Below are 22,814 nucleotides of genomic sequence, written 5' to 3' on the forward strand. Positions count from 1 at the left end.
GAAAGCAAAAAGTAGTGAATAAAAAATTTTAAAAAATATATAAAACAGAAAAGATAAAAAAATTAGTGTTAAATTATTTTTAAGTTATTGTTACATTATGTTATGTAAGTTAAGTTTTAGTATCATTTCCCTTCTCCCTCTCCTCCATCACCAGTTTACACCTCCACCGTCATCTATCCTCAAAGGTAAAGTGCAAATAAAACTACATTTTTTTTAATCAATTATTATTCTATTATTGTTATTTATACATTTACAACTACAAAATGCATTTTTCAGTGTTTTCCTTACTATAATTTTTTTTTTAGTGTACTACTTAGCTTTGAGTATGTTTTTCATATTGGAACAAATTATTTGGTTTTACATGTAATCGTATGGGGAAAAATGATTCACCTTACGACATTTTCATGATATGATCTCAGTTTTGGAATGGATTAAGTTCGTATCCTGAGGTACCACTGTATATTATGGAATTTGGCTACTTTGAAATTCAAAGTAAAAATTCTGTCCAAACTGTGCTATGCTTGTTAATTCATATGTTTAGATTGAAGTTCACATTCTTCCATACTATAAGAGAATAATAGCTCAACAAAAACTAATCTGGTCTATACGGCTTTGCTTTTACAGCAATGCATTTTTAGGTGTCACCTTACCCATTCAAAGTCGTGATTATTTTGTCTCTTAAATTTCAAACTAATGAGAATTTTTTATATAATTCAATACAATAATATAATTTAATACTATTGCAAATATAATAATAAATTATTTGAATATATGTATTTTTTTTTTAATAAAGGATCTTGAAACTTCATCATTAGAAAATGCAGATAAAATAGCTATACGTACTTTTCTTCAGAAATGTGGTTATGTTTTAATGATGCAGTTCTGTACTGTTGGAAATGATCACACATTAACTATTGCCAATGTATTCTTTCCGCCATCTGATATCAGTACACATGCTCTACAGGTAAGAAATATTTTTAAATGTTTATTACTAATTTATTTATTTATGGTAAAATATTTAAATATCTTGCCATATTAAAAAAAATGGAAATATTCACAAAATGCTTTATTAGAATTAAAACTGGATAAAATATAAAATAACAAAAAATACATCTATAGCTAATTGTGGCTCATATTACAGCATTATTTTGTAGAATAATGTTTGTATATTTCCATCATTTGCAAATATATATAGCTATTTTATGTGGAACATGTAGCAACATGTAAAATGTAATTTGAGTAATTTTTGGTGATCAAGGAAATAAGTTTTTGAATAAATAAATAAATATATAAACATTTAGAATATGTAAAAAAAAATAGAATGTTATTCTATGTGAACAGTTTTATCAAAAAATATCAAATTAATTGAAAAATAGTTTGATAATAATTCAAATACTCAGATCATTTCTAGTTTCTACAGTCAATTTATGCAGAAATTGGAATTTGATACAAATTTGGCAAATATTACATTTGGACTTTATTCGCATATTTTCTTGCTTGCAGTTCAGATTTTAGATCTGCACAGTGCAAATTTAATGCTTATACTCAACTGAAGCTATGTGATCTCTCTTCCTGGAGAATATTTTGAACTTAATATTGACAATTTTAATTTGTAAATTTAAATTATCTTATAATGTAGATGACCTCTTTCTTTTATATTTGGATTAATGAATTTTACTTTATATGTAATAGTTAGTTGATTTATAATTTCGCATAAAAATAACATATGTTATAATAATATTAGAAGTCATAATTGATTGTCATACATGACATTATAGATGAATCAAAATGTAATATATTTGTGTATATCATATAAACATTACCATGATGTGGTATATTACTGTAAAACAGCAAATCTCTTGATCAAAGAGATCAAAAATCAAAGAGAGGACAAAAGCTTCATAACAATATCAAATTTATCAATGTAGGTTGAACATGTTGGTCAAAAAACTGTTTTTGTTCATACATTGTATTATCATTTGAGTAACAATATATAATCACTGTATTTTGGAATATTTATCTGTTTTCAAGAATTATACAAATAAGCAATTTTTTTTTGAAAATAAAACAACTTGGGGATTTTTTGGATTAATGAATTGGAGTACTTAAATGCATAAAAATAAAATTACAGATTAAAAATTCTGAATAGGTATTATCCAAAGATAGGTCTAAACTGTAATATTTGTTTTATGGCATTTTTTTCAACTAATAAAGATATTGTAACTGTAAATTTACAATATACAGTTATTACAATCATTAATTACATTATTTCATTTTGTACGTTTATTATAAAAGTTAGTTTCATTGAAATTTTTACATGATACAAAATACATGAGATTTAATTTTCTCATTTTTAATAGCAAGTAATTGATTTTGCAATGTACAGTAGAGCATCGATTATCTGACTCTATTGGGGATTGGGGTTGGTTGGATAATTGAAAAGTCAGATAACCAAAAAGTATGAAAAAATCCATTATTAGTGTAGTATATTATTATATCCCATGTAATTAGTGTATTAGTATATCGCTATTAACCTATTTCGCGTTGAATTTTCCTCCATGTTAAGCCTATCAAATTCTTTTTTAAATAATAATCGTCACTATTGTATTGTTAAAAATTATTTTTAAATTATTTTATTGCTCACAAAACAAACAACCACTCATAATTAGAAAATTAAGCCTCATTTAAATACTGACCTCCTTTTCATGGTTGAGCCAATGTTGCCAGCTAAAACACACAAAAATTTAACAAAAATAATATCAAAGTAGCCAAGATATAGCCAAATATTGTAGCGCCACATCACTAGCGGACATTTGAATTTGCCGACTAAAACGCGGTCGGTTAACCGGGGTGACGGTTAATCGGGGGTTAGATAATAGATGCTCTACTGTATTACCTATTGTAGAGAATGAATATTTTTGTTTATATCATGCAAAAATACTTCCATCTAAAGAAAACTTAATATGTAAATATGGTGTTTACCCTATGCAACTGATAGAAAAGTTCTGAGTAATAAAATAATGAAATACCTGATGAAACAATAAATTAGATATTCTCTAAATTTGAAAGATATTGAAAGAATAGCAGGACTATAATCATAGCCTAAATAGCATTGAATCATAAAATTCACTATTTATAAACTTTTATTCCTAGTCATTTAATAATCAAAAATTTATTGAAGAATTGCCTCTTAAGTTAATTTCATTAATTTAAGAGGTAATTTTTCAAAGTACTTAAATTTATTGAAGGATATAATTGGTATCAGATTCTTGTTGCAAACATATGGCTGCAGACTTACAGGAATTGACAAGACATGAAACATCTCATTGGTAGTGAGAATTCAAATATGATTTATTTTATGACAATGTGATGTAATAGAAATCATTCTTAAATGGATAAAACAGTTTATTGGGACTCTACATATAATTTATTGACATTAAATTATTAATGAACTTTATATATAAATGTACAATTAAATTCATATTTGTTATTTTTTGTTTTATTAAATGTTAATAGTAATGTTGTATTTATATATATTTATGCATAATATTCATTGCAATAGACAATATGAAAAGAAGAAAAATACTAACTTCAAAATAAAAATTGATGATACTCTTATATACATTATATTCCTTATTAATATAAAAAGAATAAATGCATCCTTTTTTTCCTTCATACGTATATTGAATGATTAACTTACATTTAATATTTTACTATTGATGAAAGGAAAGATCAAACAATAAACATAAATTAGTGATTAAACAAATAAAAATGTATACATTATTTTGCTGTACTGAGGCACATTTAAGTCTGTTTTATTACTAATTTTTCATTCAATTAAAAGATGAGGGTAAGATGACCCCAAAGAAATCATAAGAGAAATGTTACTGAGATCTGCCTAGTACACTTTTTGATATAGAAAATGAAAAGTATGTTCAGAACTAGACTCAGAAAATATTGAAACAGGCAAAATAACAATTATTTTATTTACATAAATATATGGAAAATTAAATGTAAGAATTAACTGAAAGAGTATAGTAAAAACAAAGACAGACTGAAGCAAAATTAGAAATAAGATTTGATAAGAAAATTAATTTTATTATTATTCCTGAAGTCACATTTCCATGTTAACAAACTTATTTTGTATCAGTTTATCAAGACTAAATTTGAATAGCATATATAAAGCATAACAACTAAAATTTTCTGAAGAAAAAAGATGATGTGATCTCTCAGGAATTCTTGAAGTTTCAGAAACTGAGATAAATGTGATGAAGAGTTGGAGATGATTGAAGAGAATAGGAATTTGACTGCCAGCATCTGGTTGTTTTAATTGATAAGAAGGTTAATGAATAATACATTGTAGATTTTGAGTATCAGAACAAATGTGCTTTTGTTATTTCCTCAAAAATCTTGTATATTTGAATTTAGATATTTTTGTGTTTTTATTTATCATTCCTACACTGAGTGACTAGCAGAAAAGTTTGAGCTGAATAATGAGTTTTTTTGATGATAATTTTGCATTTAATTGACAGACATATCATACTTTATTTGACAGGATGCTTTAAATATCAAATTTTATCTTAAATTGAATTTTGTTTTTGTTATTTCAAATATTAACTAAAGTGTAAGCAGTTCAAATAAAATCGTAAAAAACAAAATGTATAAAATGAAATTACAAGTTATAATTGACTGACTGACTGATTGATTAGTATGAGTTTTTGGGACAAAAAGCAGAAATTATGATAAAAATCAAAATGAACAGAAAACAAGAGGTAAAATAGTATAAATAAATATTACTGCAATATTGGAGATTGATATGAATATTATGTTTGTCATAGGAATGCACTCTTCCATGATACCACTATGATTTTTAATTGATGAATCAGACATTTGTATAATTGTTTTATCAAATTTTAAAGAAGAAATCTGGAAGAGTATTATTATTATTATTATTATTATTTTTTTTTCAAATTCATAGTTTGAAAGATAAGATGATCAATATGGAGACAAAAATATCTTCTTTGCTAACATTGATGTTCTCAGCATTATTATTTATATATGAATGTTATATAAAATTGTTATCAGTTTTATAAACACATATTTATGAAAATTAAAATGAATATGTGAGACAAAACATTATTTATAGCTTTTTTATTGTTAAATTGAAGAAAATGAACCCGTTGAACTAAGCAGTTTGATATTAAGTCAGAAAAGGAAGTTACTCCAATATAAATTGATTGCAGAGAAATAGTGTAAATTATGAATACACTGTTTGTAAAGGCCATGAATCTTAAATTTGGAATACTTGGAGTGTATAAATAATTGTGTTTGCAGTGTTGAAATTATTTGATCTTGTTAGGGCATTAAATCATTTAACACAGTATTTTCTCCTGTTTTTGATAAATTAATACATAATAATGTTGGAAATGTAAATATAACTGGATTTAGATATTATTTTATTGATGTCTTTTGCACAGTTGTTCTGAATAAATAATACAATACAGTTAATAATTAAGCATAATTCATATCTGATATTCAATAATGTTTTTACATTATTTATAGTTGAATAAAATTGATTTTTATTTCATATAACAATAAATAGTAACTTTTAGCCAGAACTAAAATTTGCTAATTGACATTCAACTTATACATTTAGTGCCATCTTGCTGGATATAATGTCAAACAGCAGAAGAAGAAAACGCTTTTCTACAGGGGATCGAGAAATGAATTATAGGAAATGATATCACAAGTGAAAAGAGCAGGACGAAAGTAATATGTAGGAAATGATGTCACAGGTCAGTAATGGCTAGAACTCCTAGAAGTAACAACTAATTCATGGAAGATACTGGCCAAGATCAAGCACAATCAGTTTGAAATTTTCTGTGATGATAGTATTTTGATAGTAGTTTAACAAAATAAAACTTTGAAGAATTATATTTCATCTTGTAAATCACAAAATATTGCTTTTAGCATATCTAAAAATCAACCTTTATTGAGAGATATTATTATTAGCATATTTTGTAAATCTGCTGTGCAATTTCTCCCAAATCACATTGTTAATAAACCCATATAAACAAAAAGAATGAAAGGGGAAAACACTAAATAATTCAGTGCTGTTACAACATGCTGATTAGATGATTTCAATATTGCAAACACATTTATTTTTAATATATAAAATACAAATATGTATTTTATATATTAAAAAGAATTTAAATTAAAATTCATAGCTTTCAGATAGCAGTTATCTGCAGTTTCATTCAAATTTTTTTCTGTTTAATCCATAGCTTGTTTTATTTAAGACCAAATTGTACAATTAATGTAATGTATATTTTAATATGTCAGAAATGCTAAATTTAATGTTTTAAAAATGTGTTTTGATTATTCATTTTGTTTCTTTTATTTCAGTAATGTAAGAAATTAATAAGTTACAAACATATATGATGATATTGAAAAATTTATGATTATACATACACCTTTTTTTCTTTCTACAAAAATAATCATTACATCTGTCAAATGTACACAAATTATTATCTAGATTTGAAGATTTTCCAATGATATATGACTTAATATTTTATATATGCAGTGTGATCATAATTAAAGTTTACATTTTAAAAAAGATATAATTTTGGAACTAATCAACAGAATGATGTCATATTTTACATGGAGACTTCTGCTTTGATGGAATTTTATTTGAAACAAAAAAGTTAGTTACAAAAATGAGTGTCTCATGCACTGCATTGCATTTCATCAAATCATGAGATGCAATGGCTGAACAAGCAGGATTGTTCTCTGACTGGGAGGTTTAGGAGATGACAGTGCACTGTTTAACAGTGCTGTCACAACAGGGCACATAGTATGCAACCACCCCCAGTAGAATCCTCTTTATTTTGTATGCTGTTTTGATTGGCACTGAATTTGATACAAATATTAATTTTAATCCTATATAATAATTTATATAATTACTAAGTAATAAAAATAGAGATATTTTGATTTTAATTTTCTTTAAGAATACTACAGGTTTTCAATGTTTATTGCAAGCTATTGCTACTGCTATTGGATAAATAAATAAGATTCAGTTGTGAGGCTATGGACAGGTTCAAACCCTCAGTAAAATTTGCATTAGAATAGTTTTTGAAAGAAAAAACATAAAAATGATTTTTTTGTATAAAAAAAACAATGTGAATGTAAACAATAGAAGAATGTAAGCACAGTAGAATCTCATTTTAATAGAACACTCTGGCTGCTAAAAATCATCTGTTGTTCTGAAAATCTGTTATATCGTGAACAATGGATTTCCCACCAACCCAGAAAAATATCTATTATTTAACCCCTACATATAAGAAATATGAATATCTTATTTGAAATTATTCAGTTTCTTGAGATTGCTATTCTATAGAAACAGGTATGTTACAAGATTGTATATTAAACCGTACATATAAAAGACAAAGCTGAGGGGAAACTGCATATATTGTGAGCATAAAAAGAAGTATGCTTATTAGCATTTCTCTTGACATCAATTTGTTAAAAAACTCATCCATCTTGGTTTGTTTCAATGTTGCTTTTCTGCCTACTGAATACAACAACAGCTTGATATTAGCAATGTTGTGTACAGTGCAGCCTATTTGTTTATGCTGAAACTCATCAGCTACTACTGATGAGTTTCAGCATAAATAAGATTTATTTGAGAATCTGAGCAGTGTTCCGAAAATAACACATTTTGCTTCTAACCGATGAAAATGAACTTTTTACATTTTCTGAACTGAAATCAGCAAAAATGTTCGATTTATTGGATTTTCTTGCAATTTTTTAAACTACATTCCTAACTTTTGGAAAAATACTGTCATTTATACGGTTGTTGATGCCATTGTAAATATCAAAAAAGCCATTAAGGATTTCAGAACAAAAGCATAGACTTTTGGATATTGTTTTGTAAACAATATTGCCAGGTTGAATTACTTTATGCCACATTCAGGTTTTTTTTTAATTGATGAAAATAAAAATTATTAGTGTCTTGGCTATCTTTTGAGCTAATTTAATTTTATTTGGTAACTTTTTGGTTACTTTTTAATAAATTATTGGTGACAGTGTGAAGTGCAGAAGTGTGTGCAGCCTCGAAGTTTTATATTCAACTACAAACTAGAAAATTCAATGGGTAAGCATAAAAGTTCTGTGTCTCAACTAACGCTGAAGTGGGTGAGGGAAGAGAAGTTAGCTGAGAGAGACTTCACAGTGGATGGCTCAAAAGTATGTTCTGCAAGGTATGTCAAAATGCATTTGTGTGCATGAAGAAATCACATTTTGAGGATCATGTGCCTTCTGAAAGACACCTGCTGCTTGCATGTCAACTGGATCAAACATCCCAGATACTGCTAACAAAAATAGAATTTCAGGATCAAAGAAACATTTTTCTTAGATACAGCAAAGATCTTTATAGGATGCAATATAGAATTGCATAAACTGAAGCATCCCTTGCCAGGAAGTACTTAGAAAACTACACGAAGCAGAATCTTCCTGATGAATCAACACTGCAGAAGAATCATCTTCCACATGTTCATCAGGAAGTGCTTGAAAAAATCTGCAAAGAAATCAGTGACAATGCTATATGGTTTGCTGTAGATGAAACTATAGATGCATGCAGATGATATGTTGCATTAATGGTAGTACAAAAACTTGACGGAAAAAGCTGTGCTAAAATTTATCATCTTTTATGTAAATTTCTGGAGAAGACAAGTGCAGAGGTGATAGCAAGATTTGTTCAGGAAGGTTTAGGCTGCGTACACACTAGGCATTTTTAAACGTGCGTTAGCTCGACGTTCGACGAGCGTTTTTGGAGCGTATGCACTGGCTCAGTTTGGAAATGGACGTGAAAGTAATTGCTTGTGTGCCCCTCCTCCATCATCGCTATAAAAGACGATGGCAGAGGCAAAGAGAATTTTGGGTGCACCCATATTACGAGATAGACTGACACATGGAATGTTTGCGACGTTGTATCCAAAACTAAGACAAAATGAACCCAAGTTTTATAATTTTTTAAAAATATCTATAAAATCCTTTGACGATGGTTGGTCTCTTAGATTTCATCAATAAATAGATCAGTATCGAAATGATCGTTCTCCATTTCAGCACATATATCTCAAAGCGCTCAGCTGACGCCCGCAAAACGCGTGATCAAATGTACAGTAACATGGCAGCACATATATCTCAAAGCGCTCGGCTGACGCCCGCAAAACGCGCGATCGAATGTACAGTAACATGGCAGCACATATATCTCAAAGCACCCGTAAAGCGCCCGCAAAACGCGCGTTTTAACAAAAATCTATAAACGTGCATTTGAGTGTGTACGCCTATGTAGAACTCTTGGTCCTTTAAACGCGCGTTTAAAAACGCCTAGTGTGTACGCAGCCTTAATGCTGTTGAATAATTGAAGTTATGCTTATAGAAAGAAGGCTGTGCAGTCTGTAAGCATGGTGAGAACTTTTTATATAACCTTATTCATGTAACCAGCCTGTATTACACTTTACATCTTCTAGCCAAACAAGTTCATTTTCATTTTAAAGATGTAAAAGTCCTCATTTGTTCTGGCGAGAAAATACTTGCAAAGACACCAATGCAAACTGCTATGCATTGTGAGTGTCTGCCAGATACTCCTTTGCCACCTTCTCCCATGATCATGATATGGGGTACATGGATAAAAGTGGTAGTATTCTATGCAGACCATTTACTTGACTTTCAAAATTTTATCAATGAACTGGATGTATCAGAAAGCTCTTGTTGTGGATGTTAAGGAAGCTTTGGAAAGTCCACATTTAATTGCTTCTCTAGTTTATATCTGTGCCCATTTGTTAAATTTTCCAGATATCATTAAAGCATTAGAAGCAAGAGGGTTGTCACTTGAAGAATCTAAAAATTTTTCAAACAGTAGAGGATTCTATACAAACCTTCCTGGTTATGTGGAAACAAACTTTGCATGAAGCTGGTGGCACTCTTAGAGAAGAACAGTGGTTTTTCTGTGCTTTGCCAAGTTAATAGCTGTCTAGTTGGGGATCCCTGAAGATGTAGGGCTTGTCGATGTACCTTTGCAGAAATACTATCCTGTGACTACATTTGAGGCCAAGAGAAGTTTTTCATTGTATAAAAACATTCTCGCTGACTGTCGACACAGTCTGACAGAAGAAAATGTTAATTTAATAGATTTCTTGTAAGTGCATGGTCACGTTCTAACAGTTTGTAATATAGTATACTGTAGTAATTAATAAACAGATTTTATTATTATTTTTGTTTCGAGAATAAATCCAAAAATGTGGTCTTTTTGATCCGATTTCAGATCTGAAACTCCACTTTTATTGATCTGAAAAATGTGGGGCTTACTCATCAGGAGGGTCTTCACAACTTGGAAAATGGCCTTGCTAAATTTCAGCACTACACTTGGACCAGTGTCAGAATGTTCACTAGGTAGTTCCTTCTTAAATGTATCAGCCTACTGATTCTCTTTGTACAGTTCTACAATTGTACTGTACATATTCTAGATGTAAAAAGTGCATCATTGATCTCTACAAATTTCTGGAAAGATCCAAACATTAACTAAATGTTGAAAAAACAAAGTCTGCAATAGATGGGGCCAGAAAAGAATTCATCTTTTCTAGTGATGTAACGAATATTCGGTTACTATTCGGTATTCAGCCTATTTTTCACTATTCGGCCAAATACTGAATATTTAATCACTGTTCGGCTGAATACCAAATACCTAAAAACAGGAGTAAGAAATAACAAAAACACAGTAAATTAATCATTTGGTATTTAGATTTAATGTTATCGGGTTAGCGTTGTTTGTTAATATTTATTTATAACTTATGTACAAAATAAAAAAGAAAATAATATTAGTCACATGTATTCACAATTTANAAAACACAGTAAATTAATCATTTGGTATTTAGATTTAATGTTATCGGGTTAGCGTTGTTTGTTAATATTTATTTATAACTTATGTACAAAATAAAAAAGAAAATAATATTAGTCACATGTATTCACAATTTATAATTACAAAGATCAGCACATGTACACATGTACACGCCTATTCGTTCGACAATCATCACACATCTGAGGGTCTGACCCTGCCTATCCTTCTTTTTAAGCGCTTGTCTTTGCTCTTCCCTTTCACTTTTCTCTGTCACTCTAGTCCTACTACATCATAATACGCGCTCATGATACTTTCAATTCGTCACTTTTCCGTCGTAGATTTCCCATTTTACAATTATGTGATTCATAGCCTGGTGATAATGGAGAAAAGAGACAGATAGGACGTCGGTATAAGTCACAATTATGATTTTACAGATTTGAGACAGCTTGGTAGCCCAAACGGTCCCAGGCTTTCACCCGTGCATGCTAAGTGACTTTCATTATAAGCATTTAGCTTTCCGAAGTCTATGACAACAATTGTTTGGCATTGACGGCCGCGAATTTCGCGCCAATAAGCTGCCTCGACTAGTTTGATTATGTTATCAACTCAATTTCATATTTATTTTCACATTTTCACTTTGCGGTCCTTCTCTGTTTTTTTCCGTTATTTACATGTGTAGGTCATTTCATTGTTATCCACATTTGATATCATCATTTATCACATACTGCCATGACGCTCTTGTCTGTCCACTACAACTGTCAAGAATTAACGTGAATGGCAAAGTGTAGTGACAGGGGGCCAATAAAGAGCAAGGTTCTTGCCATAATGCAGTTTGCACGCCAATTTTCTTACGTGCGTTAATCAAGCCGAATAGTTTGGCCGAATATTCGGCTATTTGGCCAAGCTCTTGGCCGAATATACTATTCGTTGCAACACTAATTTTTTCACATTATGGATCCACTGAAAGGAGATAAAATTACATTGATTTGGTGAAATCTGGAGAAAAATATATTATTTTGGGAAATTCATTGTTCCATGATCCATAAAAACAAGATTCTACTGTACTAAGATCCAACCATCCCTTGTTGGGATCAAATGAAACATCGATTTTGACCTCTCCCACGACCTAATTTGAGATCTCATTACACTTAGCAATGAGTGACAAACCACTTAAAAAGCAAGAATGAGGAAAAAGCAATGAATCAGGATGGATGATCAAGGATAGAAAATAATAAAAGTCCTTAATTTCAAGGATACAATGATGACTTTGCCTGAAAATTCTAAGTGTTGGACCATTTGTTATGTGAGTGGCTCATGCCAATCTTTGTTTCTCTCCTTTTCTTGGATCAAGATCCTCCCATTAGCAGAAGTTAACCACATCATCTTGAAGCTATTTAGATATTGAAGGAACTCTCACTCATGAACTAGAGACGCTCCTTCATTTAGGACCATTTTGGAAAGGTCAGAAAGACTTGGAGACCATCATCGATTTGAACCTCCAAGATTGCAGAAATCTCATAAGCTTCTTTCATGTCAAATAAATCAAATAAACAGTTTCTTGTAATCATTGTGTGTGTCTCAGTGTCAGTTGCACCCATTGCACTCACATGACACTCTTGACCCCTCATCCATCTTGACCATCACACTCCTCTCTTTCTTGAATTTGCTGGTTGTTGTCTGTTAGTTTTATTAATGGCCATCAACATTTGTTGTAAATACTAGACTTATTATGCACAGACTAGAAAATCATCAAAATGTGTAAGTGAAATTTCTTATCTATGTATGTATATTTATGTGTCTAAAAAAAGATTTACAATGTATTACTTGTATAGGGGCTGATGAGGGACAAGAAAATCCCTTGAATTCCCCAGTTAATATAAACCAGTGTTTCTCAACGGGGGCCCCATGTGGGCGTTTTTCCATGTTGAGGGGGCGATTAGTAACAATTTATATTTTGGGGGTGAAAAACAATTTTCTGGGCGATATAGTAAAACATTATATTAAAAATAATTAGATATTTTATTCGTTATATCGTACAACAATTAAACAAATAACATTATTCTAGTCACTAGTCTATTCAATGCAGCACGAATTTGGCGTTAGCCTTGGCCCTGGGCATCCGAATTTTGAAGTGAAGGAGGCAATACTACGTTGAAGGGGGCGACGATTCGTTAGAGGTTGAGAAACACTGATATAAATCAATAAATGCTGGTGATTTTCTAATCAGGCTATATTTCTGTGTATAATAAATCTTGTATTTATAATGGATGTTGATGGCTCCATACAATTAGTAGAAATTAAATGATAAACTTTTTAACTACTGGTTAAGACTGATCACAAATGCACATTATCAGCCAAATATTGAAACTGATAGCTTGAAAAGACTATTTTAACATGCCTATTTATCTGCAGATAATGATGATTATAACAAATGTTGATCACAATAAATGATTTATAAATATATTTTAACTTGATTTGTGACATGCTAATTCTGATAATGTTAATGACTGATAACAATATGCATGATTACAGTAAATGGATTCTAATTTATTTTTACAAAGTTACTAAAATTTTAATTTGTGTTTATTCAAATTTTTTTTTAATATTTCAGATGTCTAGTTTAGTAAGAGAAGTAGTGAATTTTGCTGCTGACATTGCTAGACCTCATATCCTGTGTGGTTCATTTAATATGAAAGAAGGTGGTGTGGCTTATCAGCTATTACGTGAAGGTTACTTGAATAATGAAATGATTGAAGAGTTGCAAAAGAGAAAAGATGTTGCTTTACCTGGAAAAGATGTAAGTTAAGTTCAACATATTTACTAAAACATTTGCTAGAAGTTTAATATGACTTAATTGTATTGAATTTTTAATTTCAACATTTTTTGATAAGAGATTTAAATTCTTATGAGTAGGTATAAATTGGTGTTGATAAATCTGATGACTTTTAATAACTTGATGAGTGAAATTTTTTCTTATATTTTACTAACAATAGTAATTCTGAAGTTTTGTAATATGCTTTATTGTAACATTCAAAATTATTATTGCTAGTTATTTGATGGTTTCAAATCATTGAAATCACTGGCCTTCAATTTTTATATTGACATTATTAATTTATCATTTTTTAGATTTATTTAATATTTTAAATTATCTTTACATATATTTTCAAACATACATTAAATTTCAGAACGACACACTAGTAAATTTACTTTGGAAAGCTTTTCAACACCCGTCCTCAAACTTGCGCAGTTGTTATGCTACAGTTTTAGTAAGTATTTTTCATATTATTCATCATTATTTCTCTAAATTATTTTATCATTCTTTTAGAATAATGAAGAATATCATCAAATTGTGAAAATAGATATTAATATTACTGTTTAATAATTGATAATATGGTATTTTATAGTAATTAATTTAGATAATTGTATTTTATTTTTTATTTTATTTTTTTTTTTTTTTTGTCAGTCTTGCACATTTGCTAAGAATAAATTACTGTTTGGATAAATCATAAGTTTTTAGAGATGAAAATCTTTTTTATACATTAGTGTGAGATGCTAATTATATGATTTGAATATAAGAAATTTTTTTATAGTTGATTGTTGTTCATATCAGGGTCTATTCATTGTATTCTGTGGTGCCTCCTGTTAGATTATAATTTGTGTAGATCTATTTTGTTAGATAAAAATCATGTAATGGAAGATAACTTTATATTTTGCTTATCATATTAAAGGATTTATTAAAATTATTGCACACTTTGTTTTACGGTTGTCAAATTTTTCACAAGGAGACCCTACGGCTTTGGGGAAACAGATTTTGATGATCTTTGGTGTAGAGGTAGTACACCATGTGAGTGTACTACCTGTAAAATACTAAAGTGCAATACTCAAATATAATTGAGAAAAACGAACTTAAAGTTTTCTTTAGCACTTTATATATAAGTTACGCGTGCTTCCACTTGAGCATCCTGTGGCTGAGTGGTAATGCTCCTGACTCGTACCTTGAGTGCTCAGTTTGATTCTCTTGTGTATACTTTTTTTCCTTTTTTTTTATTCACAAATACTTATAATGTATTTGTGAATAATTTAATTGCAACAGTTATAAATTTTTTTCATTCAACACATTCAATGTATTATTGTATAATTCTGTGCCTATCAGCATAGCATTTTCAGATAGTGTATCAGAAGATGATGTTGCAATTAAATTATTTTTGAAAAGTAAACTCTCATAATACACTACTCCATCTTTTAGCCACTGCTTTGATTCATCACTGTATAAAGAGTTATCATCAAGTTTTTTCGTCACAACGTGACGAACTTGCTTCTCTTGATGACATTTTTTTTTAATTAAAATAATTTTTCAAAATAAATTTCACTGCACAAATATGTCTATTCGCGTCAAAATTCAGAAATGAACTGTTAGAGAGTGAGTGAAAAAGAACTCCGATAGAAAAAACTCTCCTAGTGAGAATTAGATTGGAAGTCACCATTGGTGATAACAATTAGATGGGAAAGTTGACACATAGGTGTGAAGAATGCACTGTTATTGTCAACAAAAGTAAATATATTAGATTTGGAATAGTAGAAATTAAATTAAAATAAATAAATAATAAAATACCAATATCAAAAAATCAATAAATAATAAGAAATAAATAAATATATTATAAGTATTTGTGAATAAAAAAAAGGAAAAAAGTATACACAAGGGAATTGAACCGAGCACTCAAGGTACAAGTCAGGAGCGTTACCACTCACCACAGGATGCTCAAGTGGAAGCACGCATAACTTATATATAAAGTGCTAAAGAAAACTTTAAGTTCGTTTTTCTCGATTATATTTGAGTGTTGCACTTTAGTATTTTACAGGTAGTACACTCACATGGTGTACTACCTCTACACCAAAGATCATCAAAATCTGATTCCCCAAAGCAGTAGGGTGTCCTTTTCAGTTTAGTATGTGTGTGTTTACTTTTAAAAAGTTTTTATAACATGAACTTGGAGTCAATTTAAAATACAAAATTTTGTATGCATTCAAATTCAGTTATTATTATAAGATAATATAAAATTTATTTGAAAATATAGTGCTATCAAATAAATATTCAAAATCAAAATTTTCAATATAATTCTATGCTAGATATGATTGTAATATTGTTAGTTATATAATTCAGTAAGAAAAAATAATGCAATACACATACACTTTATTCTTTAGATTACAAATATACAAATAGTCTGTAAGGTTTATGACCTGATTGGTTTCTTGGAAACCATTAATAAGTGAACTATTGTAAAGTAAATTCTGGTTTCCTACATATTGTCTCATAACTTGAGGTTCTATTTCAGAAATACAACACTTTGGAATAGAGAATATCTTAAGAATAGCTCATAGACATTGCATATTAATTTATAGGAACTGATTAATGTAAAGCTAATTATTTCATCAAGTGAATATTATTATATAAATCTATTACACATTCTACAAAGGTAAAATACAGAAGAAAAGTTTAGGTAATTTTATATATTCATGATCCTTGTGAATTGATTATAGAAGGAAAAATTTTAAATAGAAATAATTATATTGAGATTTAAAAAAAATACCTGTTTCAAAGTATAGATCAGGGGTGGCCAACAGTTTTTGCCCCCGGGCTGAATTGGAAAGAAAACTTCTTCCACGGGCCGAACCAGAGGCTACCCTAGGAAGATTTTGAGGTGGTGCGAGATCTCATTGTGGCGTCACCCTATAGAGACTAAATTGTAGATAGAGACTACAGATGCATTTTTCACATTATCATGCTTTATCAACATTTTATGCTGTACATATGAGATTTGTAATGGAGGGTTAACTCTAAACACACAGTGAGTTGTTGACCTTTTTTTTTCCGTCAGTATTTTTCATCAAGCTATTCGGGCTTGAGTAGCTAATATTGAAAGATTGATCGTGGGCCACATAAATTCATTAGACGGGCCAGATCCGGCCCGTGGGCTGTATGTTGGCCATGCCTGGTATAGATGATTGTTAATCTGTTTAATTTTATTCATTTATCTGTGGAAGGTTACAAAATAATATATAGAGTGGATCCTTGTTTTATAATAGCATTTTTATATAATAAGATTCACTATATGATAAATATCATTTTAATTTTAGAACGGAATTAAGATTGCCACATGGGAAAGTATCAGGACTGGAGAGTCAACATTTTTTTTTTTTTTTTTTTTGCTGACTCCAATTCTGGAGTTAATATTTTCAACCTGCCAACACTGATTCCTTAATTATATATATATTAACCAATATTTCATCATCAGCATGCAATTCATTAAGCTGATTTACTAATTAGCAATGTAATGGTGGTCTAATGATGATTAGATTGTAGCTATGATTTTTACTTTATTCAAAAAAGATTAAAAAATTACAACTTTACAAATTAATTTCATGAAAATTTCTGTTATGGATATCAATACATTGAATTTGTTAATAGAAATATGTGAAATACTCCTTCATAGATGCAGGAAAATCAGATTTAATGAACTGAAATCCAGAAAACAAATGCTCGACACTAACTTGTTTTATGTCTTGATGACCCAAGTTACATTCTGAATAATCTCTGGATACAGGATTATAGCTTCTTTAAAATATATTTTAGATGTTCGATGAATTTTTCAATGTTCGTTAAGGTCTTATTCTACTCAAGATGACACATAACCCCTTTATTTCCCCTTTGACCTTTAACCATAAAAATTTACTAGCATTTTTGCACCATAATAGAAATAACCCTGCCCAAAAAGTTAGGTTCATCCACTCCTGAGATATAATGCAAAATAGATGCATGCATGCACACACATATACAAATTTGTAAGGGTTTTTTAAACATTTTTGGGCTCATGAAGTGTCAAGTGAAAAATGCAGAAAAAACCCAGGAGTAACAAAATCACCATACTTGTTTTATGTTATATTCTATAGCAGTTGGGAAAGTAAAAATAATTATGAAATATAGAGATGGTTGAGGAGTTGAAGTTAGTGAATTTTTTACTGACACTAACTCTTTCAATGCCAACGCTGACATTCCAGTCCTAGAAAGCATGAGTGATAGGTAAGCCAATGGTAATATGAATACAAGTGTTTTTGGCAACTGCATTTATCATTTTAAACAAATTTTGGTTAAAAAAAAACCAGTAGCAGCATTTTTTTGTCCTTGATTTTTACTTTTTTTAAGTCTTTATCAAATTTTAATACTTAACATTATTTGTTTATTTAATATTTTACATGAAACTAATGTTTCCATTGTAAAAAAATATTTTTTTACAGAGAAAGTATCTTTTTACTGTGGCAAACCTTTCAATTTTCATGATTTTAAAACAAATTGCAATAAAACAATATGTTATTAAGCTCACATTAAGTTGATTCTGATAAGAAGGGGTATCTGGATAGAATTAATATCATAAAATGAAGATTACTGTATGCAATTTGAGTAAAATGTCTAACTGGTATTATAAATGTCAGTTATTTTCAATTATTTATCATCTCAGTTACAGTTGGTTCAAAAAGTTTAGAATAATTTAATTCCATTACAAAGTGCCAACACTTGAATGACAATAAAATTACAAAAAAATTAAATAAAAGATATTTATTTAGCCTGGTCTTTTAGCTATATTTTCATGAAAAAATTAATTTCTAAATAAAGGGTTAGAAAGTCAATCTTTTTACTTAAGTGAATGATGATCAAAAAATTTAGAATNCCAACACTTGAATGACAATAAAATTACAAAAAAATTAAATAAAAGATATTTATTTAGCCTGGTCTTTTAGCTATATTTTCATGAAAAAATTAATTTCTAAATAAAGGGTTAGAAAGTCAATCTTTTTACTTAAGTGAATGATGATCAAAAAATTTAGAATATTTTATTCTAATAGTTGGTTACATCTCCTTTATTATGAATTACATATTTTTGATTAAATAAGTGATTGACATTGTTCAAAACTACGTTCAGATCAAATTTTTATAAGTTTTTCTTTTAAATTTTGTTTATTGGTTGTATTAGTCTTAGTCATTTTTTATAAATGGACCAAATATTTTGAATTGGGAACAAGTTGGGTGAGTTTCCATGTCAATACAAGAGAAATAAACAATTCTTTGGCTTTGTTGCATGTACAGTATATGACATTTAGCTCCATCTTGTTGAAAGATTACATCAACATCTTGAAAATAACCTTACATTGTTGGGATGAGGAAATATTCTGAAATATCACAATACCCATCACCATTTACTGTCTCATTAAGAAAACAGAATTTTTCAAGTCCATTATATTTCAAGTGAACCTCACACCATAACTGTAGTGAGGAATTTAATGACTTATTGTAAACAATTGGATTGTTGGTTTCATATTTCAAGTGCCAAAGCTTTCCTCTATTATTTAAATTAACACAAAATGTACTTTTGTCACCAAAAATGCCTTTTTGCCATTGTTAGGGTGTTAAACATTTGTATTTTTTGGCCCAGGTTAATGTTTTTTCTTCTGAACTTTTATCAGATGAGGTTTCTTGCTGCTTTACAACCCATCTCCTTCAAATAATTGTAAACTATTCTTTTTGAAACTGATTTTCCAATCACATATTTCAATTCTTTTGACATCTGTTTGCAAGCTATTTTACAATTTTTCCGAGTGCTGATTTCTGTCATTTTTAACTTGTCCCGTGTTGTTCCCGACTATTTTCATGTTGACACCTCATTTGACCTAACCTGTTGACCTCAAATATACTCATTTCTGCAGCAGAACATTTTTGATACTAGATGTTGCTATGCATCATAATTTTTATATTACAATGAACTTTCGAAATATAATTTTAGTTTTTATATTTTTCAATATATTTATTTTGTTTGTGCAAAATAAAAAATAAGTTTTAACGATACAGTAGCCACGATTATTTAAAAAAACTTTTTTTGTTAGGCTTAACATTGACAAAAATTCAACATGGCAGCCACACACAACGGAGAAAAATTTCAACATGGGATAGGTTAAGGATTCCTTAATCCACAAAAGTATCAATACTGGTATCATGAGTACTTTTAATGCATCGATATCGGTATTGGTCTTAAAGTAGCAATACTGGCCAGTATCGGCATTGGGTATTGAAACTGGAAATGTTTTCATATGTTGCTGTTCACTCTGTCATGTTGCCTTCTAGTTGTTTTTATTGCCAAGAAGGTACACCTATCCTTCCTTATTGTGCAGTGAATACATTCCAAAGAATGCCATGTGAAAAAACTGAGTACGTGCATCCTGTAGAAAAATGCTCGATAGGATCCACAACGTCACTGGAATGAAAAAATAAGCAATTTACAAAAAGAAACACAAGCTTTTTTATTCAAACATCATATAACATTAAAATTATTTGTATGTAAATACATGGTAGCATAGGAAACATAAAATCAATATACAGCATTCTCTGATGTACATACATATAGTACTGTACTGTGCTTAAAAAAGAAAAATGAACTCTTGATTTCAACAAAAAAGTAACATTTTTAACAATAACACAATTTTAAAAAAAACATAACTTTAAAAATTTTCAAATAAATTGTTTTTTTTCCTGTGTAAAAAATTGATTGCATAAAAAAGAGGATTAGTTTTCTTTTTTCAATCATGTTATTTCAAAATTGTGTAAAATGGACCATGTAAAAAAAGCTATAGGTGTACTTTACTCATTACAATGAAGACTGAATGGGCCCAGAGCAGCAATTAATATTTTGTTGGCTTACTCCAGGGAATTGAATACCGGCTATATGGTTCAGAAGTTAGTGTGTCAGTCAGTTTAAGCTCATATGATGTCTTATGCACACAAGAAGTCCCAGATGTACAGTCCTGTTAATGAGCTTTGTGGGTACTACTATACATGGGATAGGGGTGTCTAAGAAGTTAAAATGTAAAACAGTGTCTTTACATTGAAAGTTCTTTATTGTGTTCAAATTTTACAAATGTTAGTGTAAACAAGTGTATACAAATTGTAGCTCATTTAAACATCACTGATGGTCCAAGTTGATTAACAAACAAAAGTACTGCATAATGTTTACTATTCATAAATAAATATTTAGTTAATCAGAACTCTAAGCATATAAAGATTCTGGAAATGAATTTGATGTAATACATTTATTGATTTTTTTATAATTAATATTTTTTATATAAGTTTAACTTACTTGAAAATAGTGTAAAATTCCATTTCAATTTCTGATTTGGCTACAAAATTTGGTTTCAGTTGGACCTTGCCTGTCTGTGGAAAATGTAATGATACCAGATCTGATATCAGAAGTATTGATACTGATATAGATATCAGATCAAAAGTATTGAATACAAAAAGTACTCGGTATTGAAGGAAAGATTTAGTATTGGGATGCCCTATGTCATTTTTGAAATAATTTTGAGTGACCGGAGCATTTTTCAGCAGTTTTATTAAATTTTGGATTATTTTTTGCACTATAGACTGCAGACAAATCACTTTCCACGTTATTTCTTATTGCTTAATATTTTCTTCGTGTAAAGCAATAATTTTGACACTGATCCTGGCTTACTTGTGGTTCACCCTGCTTTTGACAATTGCTAGATTGTAATTTATACAATACTACAGTATATGCAAATTATATTGTGATATAATTTACATTATTGCAATAAGTTACAAGCACTATTACTTATAATTGGACAATATTTATTAATTTATTTCATATTATTCTAAACATTTTGAACAGGATTTTAAATATTCTAAATTTTTTGATCATTCACAAGAAAAAACTTGACTTTTTAACACTTCATACAGAAATTAATATTTTTACAAGAAAATATAGCTAAAAGACCAGGCTAAATATCCACTTATTTAAATTATTTCACAAGTTTTATTTCACCTAGTTATTGTCATTCGTGGGTTGACGCTTTGTAACAGTTAAATTATTCTAAATTTTTTAACTGATTGTATTTTAAATGTAAATTACAAAAAAAATTATAGAATAGAAAACAACTTAACCAGGAAACTTTATATTGATGAAATTAATTATTAGAATTTATTTTCAAATTGTTATTGGATTAAATTTTGATATACAATAGAGCATCGTTTATCCAATCAATTGGGGACTGGGGTTGTTCGGATAACTTATTTTTCGGATAACCAATTATGTACGAAAAAATATATTACCTATCCTGTGTTGAAATTTTTCTCCATTGCGTGTCGGTTCGCGTTGAATTTTCGTCGATGTTAAGCCTAACGTAAACTTTTTAAAATAATAATCGTGGCTATTGTATCGTTAAAAATTATTTCTTTATTTTGTACAAACAAAATAAATATATTGAAAAATATAAAAACCAAAAAAATATATACTTTAGAAGTTGATCTAGTATCAAAAACGTTCGATTCAGCACCTCACACAGTCCTCAGAAAAACACCACACAAAAGTGCCAGTGCTGCCAGCTAAAACACACACACCAACAAAAAATTGGAGTAGCCCAAGATATAGCCAAAGATTGCAGCGCCACAACACTAGCAAAAATTTAAATTTGGCGACTGGAATTCTTTTGGATAACCGACGTTTCGGATAAATGACGCTCTACTGTATATTGTTACAAAATTGTCTTTTGTTAATAGTGTACTCAGTCAACAAAGCAAGAACTAACTTATATGGTCATATAGTCTAAAATTCTTGTTTGTCTAGAAGAAAATTTAGCTGAGAGTAGTCAGATGTCATAAATGGAAACATATCTGTCCAACTTGTAGAGGTCAAGCAGATTTTATCTAGACATTTTTGAATTAGTGTAAATTTTTCAATTATTACAATTATTATTAGATTATGACTTTGCTTATTTCAGTAACAAATGTTTTAAATTAAATTACAAATGATTAAACAAATGAAATTAAATCATTAATTTCTATATAACTAAAATATAGTTC

At 29.2% G+C, this 22,814-nt stretch overlaps 1 protein-coding gene across 1 annotated transcript in view; it reads left to right on the top strand.

Annotated features, from left to right (window-relative positions):
* Window positions 1-22,814, top strand: part of LOC111640133 (uncharacterized protein DDB_G0283697-like) — a 71,514-nt gene that overhangs the window by 40,833 nt on the left and 7,867 nt on the right. The window contains exons 4-6 of the mRNA XM_023386131.1: window positions 794-964; window positions 13,509-13,694; window positions 14,083-14,163. Coding sequence (XP_023241899.1) covers window positions 794-964; window positions 13,509-13,694; window positions 14,083-14,163 — 438 coding nt within the window. The remainder of the gene's footprint in view (window positions 1-793; window positions 965-13,508; window positions 13,695-14,082; window positions 14,164-22,814) is intronic.

This window comes from Centruroides sculpturatus, unplaced genomic scaffold, assembly GCF_000671375.1.
Source record: "Centruroides sculpturatus isolate CEXI.00-Female unplaced genomic scaffold, Cexi_2.0 scaffold1175, whole genome shotgun sequence".
Lineage (NCBI taxonomy): Eukaryota > Metazoa > Arthropoda > Arachnida > Scorpiones > Buthidae > Centruroides > Centruroides sculpturatus.